Source organism: Gekko japonicus, unplaced genomic scaffold (assembly GCF_001447785.1).
Source record: "Gekko japonicus isolate JY-2015 unplaced genomic scaffold, Gekko_japonicus_V1.1 scaffold228, whole genome shotgun sequence".
Classification (NCBI taxonomy): Eukaryota; Metazoa; Chordata; class Lepidosauria; order Squamata; family Gekkonidae; genus Gekko; species Gekko japonicus.
In genome coordinates, this window is record NW_015163609.1 from 747,439 (window position 1) to 771,447 (window position 24,009).

The 24,009-nt window shown below is 42.9% G+C and overlaps 1 protein-coding gene across 3 annotated transcripts in view; it reads left to right on the plus strand.

Annotated features, from left to right (window-relative positions):
• Positions 1-23,514, plus strand: part of ATP2B4 (ATPase, Ca++ transporting, plasma membrane 4) — a 197,239-nt gene extending 173,725 nt beyond the window's left edge. Inside the window, exons 13-22 of one of the 3 annotated variants that reach the window (XM_015407325.1) lie at positions 231-410; positions 984-1,071; positions 1,366-1,472; positions 2,199-2,390; positions 3,262-3,475; positions 4,907-5,118; positions 6,770-6,877; positions 7,957-8,139; positions 14,263-14,379; positions 22,663-23,514. In XM_015407325.1, coding sequence (XP_015262811.1) covers positions 231-410; positions 984-1,071; positions 1,366-1,472; positions 2,199-2,390; positions 3,262-3,475; positions 4,907-5,118; positions 6,770-6,877; positions 7,957-8,139; positions 14,263-14,379; positions 22,663-22,968 — 1,707 coding nt within the window. In that variant the 3' untranslated portion in view covers positions 22,969-23,514. Of the gene's footprint in view, positions 1-230; positions 411-983; positions 1,072-1,365; positions 1,473-2,198; positions 2,391-3,261; positions 3,476-4,906; positions 5,119-6,769; positions 6,878-7,956; positions 8,140-14,262; positions 14,456-22,662 lie in introns of all 3 variants that reach the window. The other 2 variants (XM_015407324.1, XM_015407323.1) reach the window with 2 other exon arrangements.
• The last annotated feature ends 495 nt before the right edge of the window (positions 23,515-24,009 follow it).

Below are 24,009 nucleotides of genomic sequence, written 5' to 3' on the forward strand. Positions count from 1 at the left end.
ACTAGTTTGCTGTTGTCTAGCTGCTTTGATAGCCTATTGGGGATTAAACAAGGCATACACATTATTGGGGAGGGGGCTAAAATAATCTTTAATTGGAGCAGTTATGTTATTTTTTTGTTTGTGTTTATAATTCCAGGTAGTTGTTTTTCCTTCCTCCTTCGGTTTCAGGCTTGTCCATCATTTAGTCTGTCTCACGCTGCCTAGCTTACTGACGTGTTGTTTGCCAACAGGTGCCTGATGCCATCCAGAAGTGCCAGCGTGCTGGTATTACAGTACGAATGGTTACAGGTGACAACATCAACACAGCACGTGCCATTGCCACCAAGTGTGGTATCTTACTGCCCGGGGAGGACTTCTTATGCCTAGAAGGGAAGGAATTCAACCGGCTCATCCGCAATGAGAAAGGAGAGGTAAGGACAAGGTTCAGGGCAAGGGGGTGGGGCAGAAACTGCTCACGGTTCTGTCTGTCTATTCTGAGAACTGCTTCTTACTGAAACATGTCTTTCTCTATAGTGCCTTCATCTGCGGTCTCGGGGGGGGGGGAATTATCCATATATTCACAGCAGCTTAACCTCCTGTGGAAAAGACAATGTGCTCCAAACCACTGGCTTGGCAAGGCTAGAATGGAGCTATAGAGGAAACTCTCTGTAGCATCTCATGGCTGTCTTTAACAATATACGCATTTGTTATGACATCCCAAAGGTGCAGCTGAACTGACTGCCGCCAGTTGTTGCTAATTTATCAATAAACTTGCCACAAAAAGCATCACTGTCTTGGACCCATATATGTACTGATTATTTCTAGATGACATAATTATGCTGTCCTTGGGATGTCAGATGTAATTAGTCTGTCCTCCGTGAGTAAGGTGCTCCAGTAAGAGTTCTCAGAACCTTGCAGTACTTACATCTGGAAGGAAAAAGTGGGTTTGTAATGCTCCTGTTCAGGGCCAAGTTGGTTTTTATGTTCATGGTTTTGCCTCACAGGTGGAACAAGAGCAGCTGGATAAGATCTGGCCCAAGCTACGAGTCTTGGCCCGTTCTTCCCCCACAGATAAACACACACTTGTGAAAGGTAAGATCAATTGAGGAGGTGGCACCTCCTCCCTAGAAAAATGTCTGCACGATAGTTGAAGGAGTGGGGGTGAGTCTGGAGATGGCAGAGGCTCCCTTGGTGAGTGGGCATGCGTCCTTAGCAAAATGTTGGAGGAAAGTGGTTAGGTTTGTACAGCTAAAGCCACGGAGCTGCATTTCATCTGGATTTTTAAATTTCATTTCATGTTATTTTATTTTATTTTTTGCTGCCTAATGGGGTTTCTTTGTGCAGTTAGCCTGATGACATCTGTGCTCTTTTAACCCCATATTTCAGGTATTATTGACAGCACCGTTGGAGAACGAAGGCAGGTGGTAGCTGTGACTGGGGATGGCACCAATGATGGTCCAGCCTTAAAGAAAGCAGATGTGGGATTTGCTATGGTATGGACTATTCTACTACAGAGAAAGCTGTGTTGCAAGCCAAAACAGCGGGGGGGGGAGGGATTTCCCTTTGAGTGCCTTGGCAATTTAGAGCTGATAAGCACTGGCTTAAGAGGCTGAGGAATAGAGAGGGGAAATGTGTGTGTGTGTTAAAGCTCTGTTTTTATTCTGCTCTATTTTCTGTTTCAGTTTTTGCACTTTGCAGAAGTCAGAAATGTTACAGCTCAGGACAGAATCTCACAGTCCCTAGGCTCAGTAGGACACAGCAGGCAAGCATTAGGGAAAATTGGTCACTGTAGGGTACCTGGTTAATGCTCTTGAAGCTTGCTGGGATTTTTTCCAGCAATGGCAGATTCTGTAGAGATTGACTGCCACCGTGTGTCTGTAACTGAATTTTGCAATAAGCCTAATAACCTCTTCTGCTCCTTGATCAGCTGCCATGGTTCTTATTGGCTAACTTTACAACCCAGATCTGTTGCAAGGAAAGAAAGAATCACAATAATTAAGCCACTTATGAAGGCTGGGCATTTCATTCTTCAGGTGGCCTTTGTGCTTCCTGCATGCTAAACCCTTGCTTCTTCTAGATTTGGGACAAAATTAAAGGATTATAAATTCTACTGCAAAGTTGTGATCCACTGTTGAAGGGGAGTGATGCTTTTCATTTTGATGCAACCTTGGTGACTAACCACTCCTACTCTTCTCCTTCTTTCTCGATTTCTCTTCCAGGGCATTGCTGGCACAGATGTTGCTAAAGAAGCCTCAGATATCATCCTGACAGATGATAACTTTACAAGTATTGTCAAGGCAGTGATGTGGGGACGCAACGTGTATGACAGCATCTCCAAATTCTTGCAGTTCCAGCTAACAGTCAATATAGTTGCTGTCATTGTAGCTTTCACGGGTGCTTGCATCACACAGGTAATGGCAGCTGATGGGAAACTTTGTGGACAGGTAGTTATAAGCCACCAGGATGGATTTAAAAGCACATGTTTGGGAGTCTGTTCTTCACTCTGCTCCTGCAAAGTCGTTGCTTAGTCTTGATGGTTGTTGATGTTGGATGTCTTGATTTTGTGAGCTTACAAAACCCATAAGCTTTGGGTTTTGCACAGATCAGTGGGTAAAGGTTCTGTGTTATGGAACAGGGTGGATTAGATTGAAACATGAGCAGTGCTTTTCTGGAAAAGTTCAAAGGTCCACTCTGACCAGCATTTTCAGCAGAAGCCATCTGGATTACCTTGCCTGATAATTAGCAGGATTGGGGGAGATGTTTGGTCCCCAGCATGTAGTTCCTGGAGCTATGTTGCTTGCTAGAATGGATGGTTTTAAATTGGTTATTGGGACTAATCACCCAATTTCAATCATTGCAGGGGTGCCTGACTTTTCTGGTACTAAAGACTGAATCAGATGTTTTTGCAATCATATCTTCATATCTAAAGACTAGAACTGTGGTTTTGTCAATTAAATAAATGCTGACATTCATAAAATTGTATCTGGATAATTGTAATTTATATATTCTTAATTTTAAAAAAAATTAAAAGGGGGGGATAAAACAAAAAAATTCCATCTGGAGCCTTCTGGCTGTTGACAAGTTTATTGGGGTATGCTACCCATGCGGTCTTTGGCTTAGCACCCCTTTGGCACTAAGTAAGTATTTAACACATTAGTAACATTTGCTCATGGCATATCTGCTGTAAGTGAGAAGTAGACAGGGCTAAAGACATGGGGAGAAATGGTCATGGACTTAGATGTCTTTGGCACTTCTTGCTGAGGGCTTTTTCACCTTTTGCAGGACTCTCCTCTCAAGGCTGTTCAGATGTTGTGGGTAAACTTGATCATGGATACCTTTGCCTCATTAGCCCTTGCCACAGAACCCCCATCAGAATCCTTGCTCTTGCGCAAGCCATATGGCCGCAACAAGCCACTTATTTCCCGCACCATGATGAAGAACATCCTGGGGCATGGTGTGTACCAACTCACCATTATCTTCACGTTGCTCTTTGCAGGTAAGTGTTGTACAGTGTTATATGTAAACTTGAAGAGGCAGTGAACCGATAGTGAACTGGGTCTTGTACTGGTTTATGGGAAACCTAGGTTCTACTCATTATTCTGCCTTTGTCCATTGGTAAGTTGTTAGGGAACACATCCCTGGCAATTTATAGGTTAAGTGTTTTAACGTATAACAAGGGTCCCTTTCCAACAAGGTACTTTCCTCCTTCCCGCACTTTGATATCATGAAAACTGGTCATGCAAACTGCACATCCAGTTCTGATAACCTGACTGATCCTATTCTGTGATGTGGGTTGCCAGAAACAGGCAGGGGAAATCTAAACTATGTCAGTAATTCCATGTGTGATCCTGAAGGGTTCAGAAGTATATCCAACATGCTTCTGAATGTTTTCTAACAATCCATGCGAGTGTTATCTTCAACTGTTTATACAACAGTGCCTCCCTCCCCAAATTTAGCAATTTCCAATGAAATGTTGTAATGCCTCCCAGTTTTTCTGCTTCTCATTCCTTCAAATAGTATGCTTAAATTTAGACAAGTTCACCCACAAGGCTCTTGGATTCAGCTCCACTGAGAGGCCTGCCTGTTTTTCCAGTATCCCCTTAGTAGTTCTTTCCCCAAAGAGAATCCAGACACTGAATACATTGATGCAAACTGTACTTTGGGGCATGTGTCTGATTTGAAGAGGAGTCGGGTAGCATAAAGCAAAGGGAAGTGTGGACTGGCGAATGCTGAAGAATTGTGTTTGGGGGAACAAGACTGTGGTGAAGAACTATTCAGTAGGAGACAGAATGTTTTGTCCTCCACCACAATGTGTTTTATTGTGTCTTATATTAAATGCTAAAATGTTGACCACAGATAGCATTTTTATTTTTAATATCACCTTGTTGTTTCCTCTCCTGTACCACTGTGATCATATCCCAAGTGGCTGGTGAGATGAGAAGGCTCTTGGAATGCAGGGAATATACTCAGCCAAAGAGCAGCTCTAAGCTGCCTCTGTGTGCTTCCTCAAAAGGTGGCAGTTTTCTGCAAAGCATTTACAAAGCTCAAGCAGGCACCCCTGGAATTCTGTTACCCCAGGTGATTGTCTAGTTTGCTTCTATGGTTGAGACAGTCCAGCATTACAATTTCTTTTTCTATATATAGATTAACATCACTTGTCTAGGTTTTCCCCCCATGTAAACATGAGGGCTAAAAGTCATATGTGGTTGTTTTGAAATGAAAGCTGCAGTTTTCAAGAAGCCAAGCCCAGTGCCAAAGGAGAGATTCTGTGTTGATTGATGGAGTGCAAGATACTTGTGGTAATCTCAGGTTTGGGTTGTGTCCTACAGTACTGTTGTGTAATCACATCACAAATGATGGAGCTTCCAAACTATGCCTGTAGTTGGAAAGGAATATTTTATTTTCTCTTGAAACTCTTTTCTGATAGGTGAGAAGTTTTTTGATATTGACAGTGGTCGGAACGTCCCACTCCATTCCCCACCTACTGAGCACTACACCATCGTCTTCAACACTTTTGTCATGATGCAGCTTTTCAATGAGATTAATGCTCGTAAAATCCATGGCGAGAGGAATGTCTTTGAGGCCATTTTCCGCAATCCCATCTTCTGCACAGTCGTGCTGGGAACCTTTGTTGCCCAGGTAAATAAAAGTTCCAAGTGGGATAAGGAACCTGAAGACAAAACTTGACAGGTCATGTTTACAATGGGAGGGACAGGTATCTGAAGTTCTTGCCAGAGTCATATTTCTTCCAGTTATCTTGATCATGTGCTATAGCTCCCCATAGAGTTGATAACACCTGCTACCTCACAAGGGGAACAGGGTAAAGTACTTGGTGGAGGAAATGGTATGTCACTATAATTTTGCAGAAAACTTTGTCGTTTGATAAGAGTTATATGAGGTGTTCTCATTGCAACTTATCTGTCTTCTGGTTGTAGACATTAACAGCCACTAGCATTTTTACTTGTGTGGCTTCTTGTGAACCCTAGCCTATAGACTCCATATATGTTTCTGCCCAGGGTCTCCATTTTTTGTCATCTTGTCAGATTAATTGCACTTTCAGAAAGCTCAGTTACAGTTTTCTCCATATAGAATACTTGAGAAATACCTGGGCACATGGGGCGGGTGTTTTTGTTCCACTAAAATCCCTTCTTCGTGTGACACTTGTGGTGAATTCTTATATATACCTACTGTATTTAATCTACTAACTGTTAACTGGGGCAACTCAGTACTTTGCACCTCTACTGTGAATTGACACACACAAGCATGGACGGCTTCAAAAGGGAATTAGATAAGCATATGGAGCAGAGGTCCATCAGTGGCTATTAGCCACAAGGTATAGATAGGGACTCTGGGGCAAGTGATGCTCTGTCATCTTGGTGCTTGGGGGGGTCAACAGTGGGATGGCTTCTAATGTCCTGGCCCCACTGGTGGACCTCCTGATGGCACTGGTATTTCTGGCCACTGTGTGATACAGAGTGTTGGACTGGATGGGCCTTTGGCCTGTCCAACATTGGCATCTCTTATGTTCTTACAATGATGGTGTGGATCCGTGTTATGGGTACAGTGACATGTCACCCCAACCACTGATATTGCCATTTTTTGGTGATACTCAGTAGCTCATATTGACATAATCAGATACATGTTAGTGAGTGGCGGGGTAAATTTCACCTGGGGGTTGCATGTAGGACTCCACCTTTATTCAAAAGGTATTTTAACCTGTATATTGTTGCAAGTTTTCTTTGCACTTCTAAAGTATCAAAGGAATCTCTCTCATGTAATACGAGAGGCAGGAGATCTTCTTCACTAGGTCTGGAAAATGACTTATATCTGCCTTTTGTTCCCTGTCTAAAACACCTGTACAAATCCAGTTAACCAGAATGTGACTTGCAGGCAGGTACCTTAGATCTTGTGACTCTTCTGAGCACTGGTCTGTCGTGTGGCATCTGCCTCATGTTTTAGGAAACTGGGCAAGACTCTTGCCTGGTGGGGCTTGTAGTTGGTAGTGGTTCACAGAGGAATGGGTAAGCTGCAAGCCTCCCTGAAGTGGAGGTCTCCTGCCAGGGATGGAAGTAAATGTGGCTCTTTTGGTTAATGTTTATTGCAAATGTGGCTTTCCAGGAACGTCAATGTGAATACCGCAGCCTGAGATGGTTTGTTTGCCTGGTAATATGCCTGATATGCAGAAGCAGTATGTAATATAAGCTATTTTACAGGGTAATAATTCTTTCTATAATTGCACATACTTAATAAAGCCTGTTTTGGCTGTACTCCCCCCCACCCTGTCCTGCAGATCATCATTGTGGAATTTGGTGGGAAGCCATTCAGCTGTTCGGGGCTTACCTTGAGTCAGTGGTTCTGGTGTATTTTCATTGGTGTAGGTGAACTACTTTGGGGACAGGTGAGAGTTAAAGCAACTTATGTCATTATATGATATGATATGATTAATTGGAGATATGAAAGTGTAGTTAACTTCCTTTCTGTACCCAGAAGACTTGGACTTTTCTAGTGACTTGACTAAGTCCCTTTCCATCTCTGCTCTCCCTTCCCGTTTATAGAAAGGAGTCCTGTGGGTAATCTGTATGCATTTAATGAAGCATATGAATATGCCTTTCACTGAGCCAGATCATTAGTCCATCTACTGCAGCATTGTTCTCTGACCAGCAGAGGCTCTGTAAGATCTTATGCAGAGGTCCTTCCCAGTCCTGCTACCCTTCAGCTAGAGCTGCCAGGGCCTGAAATGTTGACCTTCCATATGCAAGGCCCACTGTGCTGTTGTACCTCTCACAGCTGTGTGACTGTAAAATCTGGTGGTGCTGTTAAGCTCCAGGGATATAAATGAGAGTAACATCGCCAGGACTCTGGTGGTTAAGGATAAATGAGATTCCTGCAGGATTCCAGTAACATCGCCAGGACTCTGGTGGTTAAGGCCCTGACTTCAAAGCAAAGGGTGTCATTTCTGTTCTTTCAACTGATTAAAATATGCGATCACGGGTATCTGTTATACAATGACTTGTGGAATTTATAAATCCATCCACAATATGGTCACTTGATTTTGTGAGAGCATATTTAATTTGATAGGGTCAGGAGGAAAATTACCTTTTTTAAAAAAATCAGTGAGCATTACATTTTCTTTATATCTTTCTCTAAAGCATATTGTTGTTGCTCTTCCCATTCCTTATTGCCTCCCTTCTGAAGACAAAATCCAGATATTGTAACAGTCATCTTGTTAGTTGCTACAAGCAATATGATTTATTGTAGAACTACCTTGAGGGGGTATAATGGATCAAAAGAACAGGTAGAACAATATCTTGAAACTTAAATAAATAAAACTAAAATGTGGTGATACCTGGCATTGTTGGGAAGACCAGGCCAGAACACAGTGAACAAACAGCAGGTATGCAGTCTGGTTCAGAAACAAGGTCATGCAAGCTGCAGAGCAGAAAATTAAGTAATCTGGATGATGCCATGTCTCTGCAGGTGATTTGCACTGTTCCAACCAGCCAGCTGAAGTTCCTGAAGGAGGCAGGACATGGCACTACCAAGGAGGATATTGCAGACGAAGAACTGCAAGAGGGTCTAGATGAAATTGACCATGCTGAAATGGAGCTCAGACGGGGACAGATCCTGTGGTTCCGAGGCCTAAACAGAATACAGACTCAGGTATAGTGCTGATATCTTCTCTCCTAGGAACTTGTCTTCCATGTTCTACTTGCAACTCTTAGCAGTGTTGTGCCTTAATCAGATTCCATTCCATGAGATCAGGGCTGTATGTCCTAGAGACAGATGAGTAATCGGGTGTTAGCTACATGACCCAAGCTAGCAATATTGGTGGAAGTGCAGTTGGATACCCCATTGAAGCCTCCCTCCTGGCCAAGGATTGTTACTTGGTTCTGAGGCAGCCTTATTAAAGTCTTCCATTTACTGTCCCAGCAAAAGATGGGCTACTTAATGCTAATCCTTGCCACGGTTATGCAAAATAAAAATAGGGGTCTAGGTTTAAACAAAATTAGAGTTTATTTTTTCTGTAGTGTGCATGGAATCACTCTGGTTTTCGTGGTTTGCCTCCAAGTACGTGCAGCCCTGTGGAGCATTCCAAGGTGAATTTCATTGCTGTGGCTTACTTAAGTCCTTGCTATCCACTTGAATGGATGGTTCTTTAGATAAAGTAGCTGCTTAATGAAGGGATGATCCAAAAAGGGAAGAATAAATAGTTGGGAAGGAAAGAGTGTATTCTTTGCAGTCTAGGGGCCTAGGTTGTTCGCCCAAGGTTTGCTCCTTATGTGAGGCCAAGTGCACAGATAGAAACATCAGATTATACAAATACATAGAGTCAGTGTATTCAGAGGGCCTTATTCTGGAGAATGAAAAGTTTATTTATTTACATACTTCATTTGTACCCCACCTTCCTCCCCAGTGAGAACCCAGAGTGGCGTGCATCATTCTCCTCTCCTCCATGTTATCCTCACAACCTGTGAAGCAGGTTAAGCTGACAGAGTATGACTGGTCACTCAGCAAGCCTCCATAGCAGAGCAGGGACTTAGGCATAGATCTCCCAGGTCATACTCCAACACTCTGCCCACTATACCACGATATCATACAGCTTTATCAAGGTGCATAACGTTTTGTTCCATAAAGTCTGGAACAACAGCTGTTCAACTGACACAAGCATGCAACTGTTTGTACAAGTCCTGACTCCTACCAGAATACCCAGATTCCTGTCTGGCAGCTGGTTTTCATTGATAATCTAAGGCCCTCTGAGCAACATAGCAACTTCATTACATAAGACAGGCTGTTACTTAGCACCAGTCCACGAATGACACATATCCTCCACCTTTCTTGGATTCCTGCCCCGGTCTTCCAGGTGGACTGTAAGTAAGCTTGAGGGCTCATTCTTCCCTTTTTGTGCCATCCTATCTTCAGGACTCAGTGCATCTTGTTCCATGGGATGTGAGCCATAGCAATGTCAGTGCTTGAGGATCTCTCGGAGTCCTGAAGCTCAGCTTCTCACAAAGGATACTGAAAGTGAAATTACTTCTGCTTCAGATTTTGTCTTAGCAAGATTTTCAGGCAGCTCAGAGTGACTTCTTCTCTCAAGGTCCTGGTGTAATAACTCCACACACTCAGAAATCACCAGTCCTAGCTTACTTTTGCTTTTCTTATTGTTATCAGCAGTCTAAGGTCAGTGATGAGATTTCATTACTGTGACTTTCCTGGTGGCATCTGGTTGTTATGTGGCAGTTATTATTTCCTGGCTTTTTGGGATGAAACCTTTAAAGAAACTCTAAGAACACATTTTAAAAAAAAATTAAGTGTCTTTCAGTTTTAAAATTTAACAGTCTGACGACATGTCCCATCAAGTTTAAGAGTCATTCTATAATTCCAGACTGAAAGTGATCCCAAGGAGAGAGAAAAGTATCAGCCCAGTGGTGTGAAGCTCACCTTCCCAGCACACAGGAGATGCTGATGCTTGATTATACCATTGTTATAAATGGGGATGCTGGACCACCTGCCAGTCCCGCTCCCCTTTGCCAGTGGTGATTAGAGAGGTGATTGATCAGTGGGCTGTTTGCAACCTGTTCACATCTGTTCACAGGAACAGGTTGTTTGCACTCATCAGAAGCCAACTCCCAGCTGATGGATAAAGGATCAGCTGGGAGTTGGCTTTTTTATCTCCTACTGGGAAATTCTCGCTCTGTACCAGTAAAGTTTTTTTAGGAGGAGAAAATCCAGAGTCAACTGCCAGCTGATCGTGGGGATCAGCTGAGAGTCAGGTTCTTCTGATCTCCCATCCTGGAAACTTTTCTGTTTCACAGACTTACTAGGATACAGCAGATGAGGTGAGGAATCAGAAACCCAGCTGACTTCCTTTCTCTTTTGCTCACTCCAAGCTGTCAGCTTGAGCGGTAGAAAAAAGGGGGAGATCAATCCTTGTTCTCTGCAGCTCAAGTTCTCAGTTTGGCAGGCGGGGGAGAGGAGGAGGAAACAGATTGTTGGCTGCATACGAAAGGAACAGATTGCTTGGGCTAAAGAAGAAAAGAGAAAAATGATTTTTTCTCATCTCCCTGTTACAATGAGAAGATCGATACCTTATTGCTTATGGTCTCTGTCTTCACTGTGTAGCTAGTTTCTGGGGAAGTAATCGGATGCCCATTTCCAGCTGATGCCTCATTGGCAGAGAGTCAGATCCTGATTCCCTCCAAAGCATTTCTGTGTCCCAGCACAGCATGGCTAGGATTCAAGGAAGTTCTGGGAAATCAGAACCCAGCCCACAGCTGATTCCCCAATCAGCTATGAGTCAGTTTTCTAACTAACAGGCAGCAGCAACCTTGTTGACAGCTGAGTTGCTCAGTGTAAGCTGAATGTATACTTTTTCAGTTCATGGTCTGATTGTAAGCATCAAAAGGATAGGTTTGACTGCCAAATGGGTTTGCTGCAAAATCCATAGCACCTCGGGTTATAAAATGCTATCCAAGAACATAGAATGCTGCTTAGCCACTCTGTAATTTTATTACCCTTCTTTCCCATGCTGCCTGATTCTAGATGAGGAGATACTAACTTGAGCCTTCTTTTATTTGTACCTGCCATAACTAGACACACTTGACTACATGGTGTAAAACCAGTGTGTAGTATATCTCAGCCACTAGGAAAGAGGTGGATGGGGAGGTAGTCCCAAAGAATCAGAGAATATGCGGCAGGCTGAGGATAGAAAAGAAGAAGAAGAGGAAGAGATTGGATTTATACCCCGCCCTTCACTACCCAAAGGTGTCTCAGAGTGGCTTACAAACTCCTTTCCCTTCTCCTCCCCACAACAGACACCTGTGAGGTAGGTGGGGCTGAGAGAGCTCTTGACAGAAACTGCTCTTTTTTTCAAGAACAGCTCTTATCAGAACTACGGCTTGCCCAAGGTCATCCAGCCAGGTGCAAGTGGAGGAGTGGGGAATCAAACCCGCTTCTCCCAGATTAGAGTCCATGCACTTAACCACTACACCAAACTGGATCTCTATGGGATGGAAGCCTTATGTTAGTGCTTAAGTCATGACTCTCCTTGCCTTTTACTTGTATAAGATAAAATCATAGAAATTTATTCTTATTGTGGTCCAGATGCTTGCCTCCATGACAGGACACAAGGCCCTAAATGAGGGGAAATGGTCTCAGAAGAATGCCTGCATGGAACCTGGACATGAGTGTGTTTTAGATATGGAACTGTAATCTCTGCCACTTTAAGGGTGGTTACTTGTACTACAGATGTTGAAATCTTCTGCTCCATGCACAGAGTCATGTACCAAGAATACAAACTAAGGACTATGAATCTGATGGAGGCTGCACATGGCATGCAGTGTGAAGCAGGGTATGGTTGTCACATTGGGAGCCTTGTTGAACCCTGGTGCTGATGTGCATCAGCCTGGCAAGATTGCCGTTGCATGTCTCTTTCTGTCTGGATGTATCACTGAGGTAGGTTATGGGTTCTGAGGTACAAGAAGAGACTCTGAGGATCTGAAGTCATTGGCTATATGTGGTTCCTTAAGCTGACCTTATATGAAAATCTTCAGAGGGAGAGCCATTCATTGTTAAGTGTGCTCCTCTCTGTATGGCAAAAGGTGGTAGGTACAACTAGACATGATATGGTGGTGTAAAATTTCCCTGAGAAGCCCCTATTGAGCTAATAAGACGAACGAAGTCATCATACCGAGTTTGTGAAAGACCTATTTCACTTGCAGAGCTTTGCATGTTCACTGAATGAACAGTGCTGTCTGCTACAGCAAACACTATGCAAATGTGAGAAGGCTTCAGTCTGTCTTGTGTGTGTGTGATGTAAATCCAAGCAATTTAGCCTTGATTTTGGAAGTAAAAGCTCCTGGAATTGCAGATTGCTCAGAGAAGTGCCCTGTATATGTGTCCCTTCAGGGAAAACAGTGGGGGACTCTTTGGTATTGCTTGCATGATTAACTACAGACACAATTTGTATTGGGAAATGAAAACTACAGCCCTTTCCTTCTTAGCAAGGGCCCTTTGCAGCTGATACCAAATGTCTTGCCAGAGAAGCAGGAAGCTTGTACCAAATCCAGCAGTTTTTCCCATGCCTTCCAGAGACAGTGAAGAAAACTCTCTGCTATTGTGATATCTCTGCATGCCTCTGTGCCCTATCTGCTTTGAGATGAATTGACAAACTGCAGCTGCCATTAGCTTCAGCTTGGTTGTTTTGTGACTTGTTTGTCTCCTCTTGGCCAAACAAATGGACCCCATGTGATTTCAGGCCCAGTCCTTGGCAAGAAGCTCAGCCCATGGCAACCTCTGTTAGATTGTGTGGCTATGCCCTTTGGTATCCCTTGGAGCCAAGCAACTGGAAACACACTAGTTATCCCACTGAAGTTTCTAGACTGTACTTTTGTGGCATCTCTGTTGCTTACGGGCACACCTTCTCATCCACTGAGCTTACGGAGTGCTTTTCCACGGGATTGCCACCTCTCATTCTCTATCTCACCCCACACGTTTCTGATTGTAGGGTTTGAACACGCTGGCAATGCACGAATATTGATGAAACCCCAGTGGTCTGCTGCTTCACTTCAGAACAGCATTAGGAGGGGGTGATTTGCAATAGCAAATGGCAGAGGAGGGGGTGCTTTTACCTGTTAAGGTCCCCCCCCCACATTCCAGGAATGTGGTTGCCCCCACACATACACACCTGGAATCCAGCAAGAGAAGAAATGACCTTGCTGAACTTGTGATGGAAAAGTAGTGTGTGTGTGGGGGGGAGTTAAATACCTCCCTTCCTGCCTACCACTGTGCTAATGTACATTGCCCCCATCCTGATCCTGTTTTGCAATTAAGGGTGCAAATGGATGTACCTTACACACCTGGTATGAGTAAGCATTGGGGTTCTTCCATATCAGCTGAAATTGGGCTCTTCTAAATCAACTGAAATCAGTGGGTTTAGAAGGATGTAACTCTGCTTAGGATGCTCCCTCTAAGCCATGGAGTCTTGTGAGCAAAAACTCTTCTTTGTGAGCTACTGGCATTATAGTTGTGGGCAGGCGATTTGGCTGCTGCATAAATCAGTTTGCCCTGGAGCCATGCTTCCTGAGCTAAGACAAAAAAGTGTGAGCCAGAGACTAAAAAATTGTGAGCTAGCTCACACCAACTCAGCTTAGAGGGAACACTTAGGACTGCACTTTAAAACATTTTTTTTCAAAAGACACCTGACCTGTTTCTGCATTTAAACATTTATTTGGTGCCAGTTTAAAAAGAACCATTCAAGTTATTGTGTTTGTAAATAAAACTTGAGATGTTTCTATGGAAAAATAGGGAATTACTCCAAGAGCCAGCCAATAGACATTTTGCATAGCTGCTACTACTGGAAAAGGGGAGAATGTGTTGCTGCTGAATTCAATTCTGTTGGGAAGTTACTGTGTCTGTTCTAAAAGGGATGAGTGCAGATCCAAGCAAAGTTTGTCTGTTTCACTCAAAGTAGCAGGCCATGAGGGTTTCTTTACGCATTTTTATATATGCTGTGCAGTAAACAAGCACTTACTGCAAACACAAGAATAATTGGGGACAAGAAGATAAAAGGCTTGGAAACTCAGTGCCCAGCACCACTACCTGTGGATTAACAGCTGAACTTGTTTATGGGAATGTACAGGGGTTTTCCTCTTTCCCCTCCTACTTTGTCCCTTATTGTTTGTATCTGTATCCTTTGTCTGCCCCAGCCTCCCCATTCCTCTCTCCCAGTTCCTTTTCCTCTTTTGACTGTGGGACAAAGCTATCTCACTCTCTGATTCTTTGCAGATGGACGTAGTTTACACATTCCAGACCGGCGCCTCCTCTTTACAGGGAGCCCTCAGGAGACAGCCTTCCATCGTGAGCCAACACCACGATGTAAAAAATGTTTCTAGCCCAACCCATGTAGCTCTTTCCTCCGTCAATTCCACTCCCACCACTTCTGCTGCTGCTGCTGCTGCTGCATCTCCTCCTGCGGGCAGTGAGTGATAGTCTATTCAATGCATGACTTCCTAATAACCACCAAAAGGCACTCGCACAGACCTAACCAAACCTGTTCTCTTTCCCTTTTCTTTTAACCATAACTTGACTTATGGTTTCTTGTCTTGAGAATTTGGAGGAAGTACGGGGGGGAAAGCAATCTGAGTGTACATACAACTTTTTTAAAAAGCTTTTGCATTTTTAACTTTGTTTCAAAATTCCTTCTGGTTCTTTTTCTGTTTCTTCTTCTCCTCTATTGCAATTTTTATCTTTCTCCTCCTCGCAGGACTGAATTATCATTCCCATATTCCCACAGGGGCACAAAATGTTTGATGCTTTTATTAAAGAGAAAAGGGAAGGTATGATGGCCACTGATAAATATGAGAGTGGGGGAAATGTCTTAATTAAAAGTGCAGGTTTTCTACATGAAGCACTTAACTTCCGTAAAACAATTTTTATGTTATCTGGGAGGCAATTTTTCTCCTTGAAGGATATTTGCAAGCCAGAGACTGGTCCTATGCAGTAAACGCCATTGAAACTAATAAATTTTGTTTTTTGAGTAAACATGCATAGGATCAGGCCAACAGAGTAACATTTTCTGAACACTTGTTTGTCTTGTGTTGAGCAGTCCTTGAGTGATTCTTAGAATTACGGCTTGCTTCTCCTTCCATCGATCCTAATAAACTTCTTGTGCAAATGTAATATCTCAGCATTGCAGATTAAGCATATTATGGATACTCATTATCTGAAAAAAGCTCTCATGATCAAATTTAATTTTGGGGGGAGGGGATCTCTTTTGGCTCAGACCAGCAGTTTGTGTCAAAGGCTATAGTGTGAAACATATACATTCATATATGTTGGACATATGTGAATACATGAAGCTGCCTTATACTGTATCAGGCTATTGATCTCAGTATTGTCTATTCTGAGTGTAAGTGGTTCTCCACATTCTCAGAGAAGGGTCTTTTCTAATAGCTATGTCCTGAGATCCTTTAATTGAAGGTGATGGGGGGGGGGGTTTGACCCTAGTCACCTTCCGCTTGCCAAGCATGTGGTGCACCAATGGGTTATATCCCATAGCAGTTGTTTGTATATTGGTATAAGATGCTGGAACTCAGTTTGTAACAGGAAGAAAGCCATCCTTAAGGAGCTTATTTTCCACATAAAGAATGTGCAAAACTGCAGTACAGAAATATTCCTAAGGCTCTTGTTTATTAAGAAAAAATTCATCACCAGAGCAAAGGAATGATGACCCAGTTAGTGGCATAGTAGCCATTTGTCTCAAGCAGAGGGAAGTCATTTCCCACACCTGCTACCTGAGAGCCTGTAACAGGAGATGTCAGTGGCTTGACTTTGAACTGCTGCATGGAAATCCTATGCTGTGCCACTGAACACTTCCCATAAAAATGTGCAGTTTTTAAAGTCAGAATACTGGTTTGCAAAACATTGTCCCAATCAGTAATGTCAGGTCCTTTGTGGGAATTAGGTTCCTAGGCCAGATTTAAGTGCTTCCTTGAACCTGGGAATACAGTGACTCCTGAGCACTGCAGTCTGCTTCTGCTGAGAAATGGGCCTTGCCTGTTTGCACAAAATTGGGTAGTTTCGCTGACTAGCAATCTGATCTATAGATATGCAGGCTTTAGGATTACAGTCACATCTAGAGATAATTTATTATTCTGTACAGGAAAAGTGGCAGGTGAAAAGGAAGTCTGAAGAATAACATGCTGAACAATTTTTTTACAAATATTTTTCTTTTTATTTGGTATTGCCACTTCAATCTACAAGGATGTGGTAATCAATTATGTATTTTGCCATGCTATAAAAATAATAGAGGCTTCTTCTACAGAAAATGAAATTAATTCTTCACATCTAGAGTCATACATTTAAGACCCTGATTACTGTTGTTTTCTCGGACAAGTTAAGAAACACTGTCCAACATATGTTTACTATTGGCTGCTACTTACTTTAATCTCCCTTCTTTGTGGCCCCGTTTCGAGCACAACTTACATGCATTTAGTACTTAGACTATACTGTCACTTTATTTATTTTTTATGCATATTCCCAGAATTTGTGAAGGAGTGCAGCTGTCAAGTGTCAGTATAACGCCTTATCGAAAGAAATATGTTCAGGTTTTATGCATCATACTCGGCCAAGAATGCCACACTTTCGTGATTTATTAATTTTCATGTCATTGGTGGACAAGGTAGGAAAAAAGGGAACATATTATTTGAGTGAGTAGGATGATTTCCCATCACACAATAACAGCATCAAAAATTATGCTGTGTCTTTTTGGCCTTGCCTATGCAGTTCTCTACTTCATTTTTTCTATTCTGTAAAGCTACCTTTCTGCCCCCCCCCCTTTCTCTCTCAATACCTGGTGGAAAGTTCTACAGTGTTAAAATTTCACCGGTCCCATGTGCTGTGTTCATAAGGGCTGACTGATAAGAAAAGGAAGACCTCATGAATAAATTGGGGGAAGTACCATGATACAAACGGTGTGTACAGCCACTTGACTTGCTAATTGTACACCTTAGAAAGGAATCCTTCTGGGAAAGGAGGTAAGAGTTTAAATGAGCTATGACATAGAGGTACAAAGTAATAAACTTGTGGATTGGATCCCATGAAACATTTCCACTGGTGCGAGGACCATGGTTTTCCTGTCTCCTTCTCCCGCAGGGGCATGAAATGCAACATTTTGAGCTGCTATAGGAAGGGGGAAGCAGAATATTGCACTGCATGAGCAGAAATACTAGTTAGAATCCAAACCAATGAGTGTCCTCTTGTGCTGAAAGGAAGAGGAGAAACACGTTTTTTTCACCAGAGTAAATGCCTGTGGAACAGAATCCTTTGGCCTGGATTGCACACTTAGTATCCCCTGATGATGTTTTGAAAGGGTGAGAAGTGTGTAAGCCTTCTTTTTAGGGTTTCTGCTTTATGTGTCACCTGTACCATGCAAACCTTTGTTATAGATGTACTGTCTGATAGATGTACTATCTGATATCCTATAAGCAGGTAGCTGGCCATCAGCTGTAGGGTGATTGGGGAGAGCCCCAACCCCCTTAACAGCTGATTGCTGGCCACTGCCACTACACAGGAACTGATGGTGAGGGATGATGGGGGCAGTATGGTGGTTGTCTCCCAAGTGCAGGGCCTGGAGCACCTATGCCCTCTGCCCATTCAGGCCCCCCAGTAAGCTTGATGGCTGAGTGGAGATCTGAACCTCAGTCTCCCTAGTCTAAGTCCAAACCCCTATCCAAACTGGCTCCCTGCACTGAACTGGGAATAGGCCCCACAGCACATCCAGCTCTCTCCCATGGTTGCACACTGCAATGGAATTTTAGTGGTGGTTGGCAAATTGTTTATTGTAGAACACTGAATATGCTTTGAAGAACTCCAGGATTCCTTGCAACAGTTTGAAATGCTGTACACTCTATCAAGGCGTGTAAGCAGTTTTGCCTCATTACACTATAGCAGAACCACTCAAGCAGGTAGAATCCAAACACACTGCAGTCTGTGGCTACAAAACATGCTGCAAGAATTGATTCTATTTACAGTTCCCAGAGAAAATGAGTGTGGATCCAGAGTTTCAGTTTTAAATACCTCTAATGTTGGATCATATTAACTTTATGGCTTTTTAAAATACTGAATGTCTAAAGGAAGCAGAACCTGGAAAAAAAGGGATTGTTGAGAAAGTCACAAAGCTCAACTTTTTTAAATTAAAAAAAATACTAGCGTACCCTCAGGATGTGTTTTTCCATAGAAAAGAACAGGAGCTGCAGAAATGAACATTACTAACGTCCTCGTTCTGGGTGACTCAGAACCTAGAGCTTCCAGTGCAGTTCTCCATCATTGTTTTCTCAGCTCTTAAAGGCTCCTTTTTTATTGGTTTTGTGCTACCTCTGTAAGCATCAAGTGTTTGGCTTGAGCGCCTTCTTCCTTACTTTGTATCAGGCAGTCATGTTCCAGGACTCCTTTGCTGCTTTTGCTAGAACCGTTCATGATGTTCAGAGATATTTTTGGTTCTAGCTCCTCAGAGTTGCCCATCTTTTCAGCTGTTGAGTGGTTCTATAATTAAGATGCTACTGACATACTCCATGCCAGAATTGTAGAATTAGGTATATGTTCAGCCACTCTCTATATCTGTGGATCTTCTGGCACCACATGTCAGAGTTCACTGTCTGATTAAGACTCTTCTACAAGGTGAAATTCTTTTCCAAACACTGACCATACTGGTGTCTCCAGGGGTGTTGTGCCCTGCCCTACCTCTCGGGATTGCATACCATGCTAACATTGACAAAATGATTTTGTGGGCAGAGTTATCATTCTATACAGCTTTAAGATAATGCTTTGTAACTTTATATCTCTGTGTATACAGCATTCTGAAACCAAAGATTTCTTGCATGGTAGCAGTTTTGGCAGTGAGTTGGGTTTTGAGTTTCAAAGCTGCTTCTGTTTTAGCTTTTTGGCCTTACAATAAGCTAATCTAATGGTGCCATCCAGTGAATCACACCAAGTATAATTACCTGCCAGTATAACAAGACTTCAAGAACCATTAACTTCAAGAAGGACAGTTCTGTCCAGGGGTCATTTCGTAGAAAAATAGCTGCAGGAGCTCATTAGCATAACTTATTTGCATATGCCACATACCCTGACATCACCAGAAGTGTGTCAGAAGGTAACACCCACCGCTCAGGCTCCACTGGACTGTTTTGGATTGCTAGCTACTGGGGGGGGGGGCGTGCGGATCTGTTTTCGCAGAGTAGGGAGAGAGCTTGTACCTGAATAAAACTTGGTCTTAAAGGTACTACTGGACTGTTTTGGACCCGGGGGCCGGGGGAAGCGCTGCAACTTACCTGGCGGCTTCATGCTCTGACTGAGGGCTGCTGGGAGCAGGGGGTGGGGTTTGTTGCATGTGCCCGCCCCCTGAGCTCTTTACTGCCGGAGCTCTGCTCCTGTGCACTCCTGCAGGGAATGACCCCTGGTTCTGTCAATAGGTATTAGGCAGATTAGCTGAAATTAGCCCCTTTGTTTAGAGGCAGTATACCTCTGATTTCTGGATCCTGAGGACAGACAATAGGAAATGGCCATTCATGAGTTTCCCCAGGAGCATCTAGTTAGCCACATTGGAAGCTGAGCTGAATGCGAAGTCTGATTCAGCAAGCCATTTCTTTTGTTCTCAAAACCAATAATCTGGCTGTTGAACTCAAAGTAGCAATCAGAATTTATTAAAAGGCCATGATCTAGCAAACAGTAGCTGATGGACAGTTTATCCCAATAACACACCACCTTGGTGACCCTTTATATCCTGTAGAATTTATATGACGATTTTGCACAGTGGATAATAAATGTAGGTAATAGTGTGACGTTTGTTATAAAGTAACTGAAATTGCAGATATTTCTAAAGCTGCAGATATTTCTAAAGTTTGAGGCAGGCCTGAGCATCTGAAATCCAACATTCCTTTACCAGAAGTAAATATAATAGGAACTTCCCCAGCACACCTCGGAATGCAGTAAAACCCAAATAACATTGAGTTTGCAAGGAGTAATTTCAGTCCATTAGCCACAAGGCCAAACTACACAATGTGTTTTTTAACAAGTGGGGTCCAAGGACTAGCTTTCCCTGCAGCCACTCACCACTGCAGTCACTCCTCCTAAGCCAGTGATGGCGAACCTTTTAGAGGCCGAGTACCCAAACTGCGACCCAAAACCCACTTATTTATCGCAAAGTGCCAACACAGCAATTTAACCTGAATACTGAGGTTTTACTTTAGAAAAAACAACTCATACATTAACTTAAGATGATCCAAACAAAGTAAGGAAAGCAATCCCAAATGCTTTCACTTACTTAAAATTATTTAGCAGAGAATTTGACACTTTAATGATGGTCTGGGCCTGGCTGGGGCGATGGCATGTGTGCCCACAGAGAGGGATCTGAGTGCCACCTCTGGCACCCGTGCCATAGGTTCCCCACCACTGTCCTAAGCTGTTTCAGCTCAGGAAAAGGGTGGGGGGAGGAGTCCATCTATCTCCCATGCTGTGGTTCTGAGCTGAATTGGGTCCCCATAGACTTTTAAAACTATATTTCCTGAGCCCAACTTACTAAAAAATGCATCATGTACTTTAGCTCTTAGTTTGTGACTGTTATACTCAAATGTCTCATTACAAAAGGTGTCAACAAAACTTTGAACTTGGAAATGTGTGGGTTCAATTCACAGACATTTTATGTAGCTTTTATCAGAATTATCCTTTATAGCTGGCTAGTTTGGTTATGGAAACCCTGATTTCCTGTTCTCTTCTACAGAGTGGCATAAGGGAGCATTTGCAGCAAAAAAGCAGTGGGCAGGAGGGGGGTATCCTTCCCCCTGTGTGCTTTCCTCCAACAGTCCCCCTCCCCAGCTTAGCTACTTTCTTTGCAGCCTACAAAACATGGTCCTGGATCCCTGGCTGGAAGGAAGAACTGAAGGGGAAAGCTGGGTGGGTGGTTAATCAGTGTCTTCCTACCCATACTTTTCAGCTGGACGCTTTCCCTTCCCAGTGCCATTAGACGGAGAAGTGGAAACCAGTGTTTGGGTGCAAAAGGCTGGTAACATGCGGCTGTGCCCTTAGTGCAAGTTATTTTGCTGCCCTGTAGTGAAGGATGGGCACTGCCAATACTATTTTGAGGTCTGTAGATTTTAAAAGGAATACGTATTAACCACAAAAATTTGAACATGTTCTGCAAGCTTCTTTTCTTTCTGATTATAGAGATGTTACTTCTACTGTACTAGATATGAGCAACTGGGTACAAAAAGGGGAAATAGGATTTGTGTGTTTGTAAATATACAACTGAAAAACTATGGACCTCACATTCAGTAATTTTTTTTTAAAGTTCCAATTTTGTGCCAGTTCTGTATAAAATATTTATTGTATCATGATATGTTGTTTTGTTTTTGGAATGAGCTTCTGTGGATTGTGCAGTGCATACAAGTCTCCATGGAAAGCTGATATAGCCAATGCACATATGATTAGGCTGGTATACAGCAAGCTGTGTTCTTCACATTTTTGTGTTGGTTTGTCTGGGGAAGCATGACCTTTGCAGAAATACGCTGCATCCTATAATGAGAAGATGCCTCAGCAGCAATGTCCGCAATGCTTTTATGTTCTTGAAACATTCCTTGCACTTTATCCATGTGACCGAGCAAACTGTGAATTTTATTATTTGAGCCTAGGATTTTCAAAACATCCAGAGGAGACTATGCTTTGATATTTTCCTGCCAAATTTGTTTAAAGCTGCAATTTAACTGCCTAAGAGCTCAGAGACCTAGTTTCTTAGGCTTCTTTGAAAATCTAGGTCTTTTTTTCTAGTGTTGATAGTGATTTTGTTGCACCAGTAAAGAAGAGAGACTAGTCTGCAAAATTGTACTCATAACTGCTAATACAATACCTGTGCCTAAGGTATTGGTCCTTATTATCACAGGCTAAGAGCTCCTGCCCAGAGCAGCTGTGAGTTCCTGACATAGCTATAGAACAAGCTCTGAAGTTAGCAACTGCTCTTGGGAAATGCTGACCATGTTCCTGGCATGGTAACTCTGAAGCGGCTCTGGAGCTCCTAAATATGCATTCCAATTTACTGACTTTTACTCTTGCATGCTCACTGGTACGTTCATCGGTATTGGCATCTGCTTGGACTTGCTGCAGTATGCAGTCTCAGCCTTTTTGTCTTTGTGACACATTCGTTAAATTAATCTTTGTAGGTTTGAAAATTAAAAACTGCCACCATTGCTTCCCACCCTAATTTTGCCTTGAAGCAAATCACACTTTGTGTTTATGTCTAACTTGCCACCTTGAACTGTTTCATTTGGGTATTTTTGTTGAACACACAGACACGCATTTGAGAACTGTTGTGCTTTGAATGTCCATGCATTTCAAAGCTATTGTCTTAAAATGTTACATGCTTTTTCTTGCAGCTTCTGAAGCCACCTCATAGTTGGTAGCCCCATCACGCGTGTAGTGCCTGACCTTTGACCCATCTTGGCTGTTCTGGTTCTCCATAGGTCCTCTTTCATATTTATTAAGTTTTTGTTCAAAACTACTATTGTTGTGACTACTGCTGCTGTTGTTGTTGTTATGCTTGTTGCATTCTTCTTTCCCCTGAAATCCTCGAGGGCTCCTGTGGCTACCACTCACTTTTGTGTTTGCTTGTTTTTTCCCCATCCCTCTTTGGTACAGATCAAAGTGGTGAATGCGTTCCGTAGCTCCTTGTATGAAGGCCTTGAGAAACCCGAATCCAGAAGCTCCATTCATAACTTCATGACTCACCCAGAGTTCATCCTGGAGGAAGACGAGCCTCGGACCCCATTCCTCGATGGCGCCGAAGAAGACCTGGAAGCTGAAGAACCCAAAAAGCAAAATGGGGAGAGCCCAGGCGAGTCCTCACCCCTCAACAAAAATAACAATGCAGTGGACGGCGATATAGCTGAGGACACCATTCCAGATCCAGAAAGCCCTTTACACAGCTTGGAAACATCGGTTTGACCTCTGAACTATGATCCTCCGCCTGCTTTCCCCCCCCCATGCAACATAGGCACCTGCAATCAACCACACACTGAGGCCACTTCCTTTCTAGGGGATCATACATATATGTCTATATTTCCCTGCCCCTTTCCCCCTAAATGATGATTTAGCTGTAGGAACCACAGAACCCCATGTTTAGAGGTTTACTGATTAACAGTGCTTTGGGCAAAGGTGCCTCTCTCAAGTGAGAAATGGCCAAGTTAATAAATTTTCTCCTTGAGTTGAGTAACCACATGTCTGTAGTAGTAGTTTTCTGCCTTTCAGGTTTCATGCTTAAAAGAAACAAGATTCAGATTGCCTGAAGGAGCTATGCACCCAGCATCTGAAGATGCAATTGTGCCAATAGCTTCTTTTTTACTTGCAGAATCTGAATCATAAATGACTTCACATATTCTTGAGAAGCAGTTGGGAGAATGCCAAGGCAATGTAATTCCTTTATAGAGGAAAGTGGGATCTAAATCAGTTATTGAATATGAAAAGTAACCCTGTCTTCCATTGGGTGGGGGAAGGGTGGGCGGGCGGGATGTTACATGACTCCTATAATTTTTCTGTTTGTGTATATATTTCTTACTCTCTCTGTTTCCATGGTAATATCAACCAAACAGGAGATAAGGGTGACTAAAAAGTCTGAAAATGGGTTTTAAGTGATGTAGTTGCAAACAAGGCGAAAGCAACAAGGAGGTGTGACATCACTGAATTCTCTGAGACTGAAATTAGGTGATGCATGACCTGATAGGTGCTGTGTATGAGTTAGGAACAAATTACTTAGGATTCTATATTAGTGGATCTGTGTGCATAAGGGCAGTATGCTTTGTTTGATTTTTGCAGTTTTGTCTATCCGGTGAATAACGTTTAGGCCCTATAAAGTCACTATCCCAAGTTCACAACTGGTAAACGATGATCCCAAAGAATGTGGCATAAATGTAAACTATGGTCTTTGTCTAAGTTTTGTGACAGGTTGTTATAGGGAAGGCATATTCTAAGGTTACCTCTTCAAAGAGA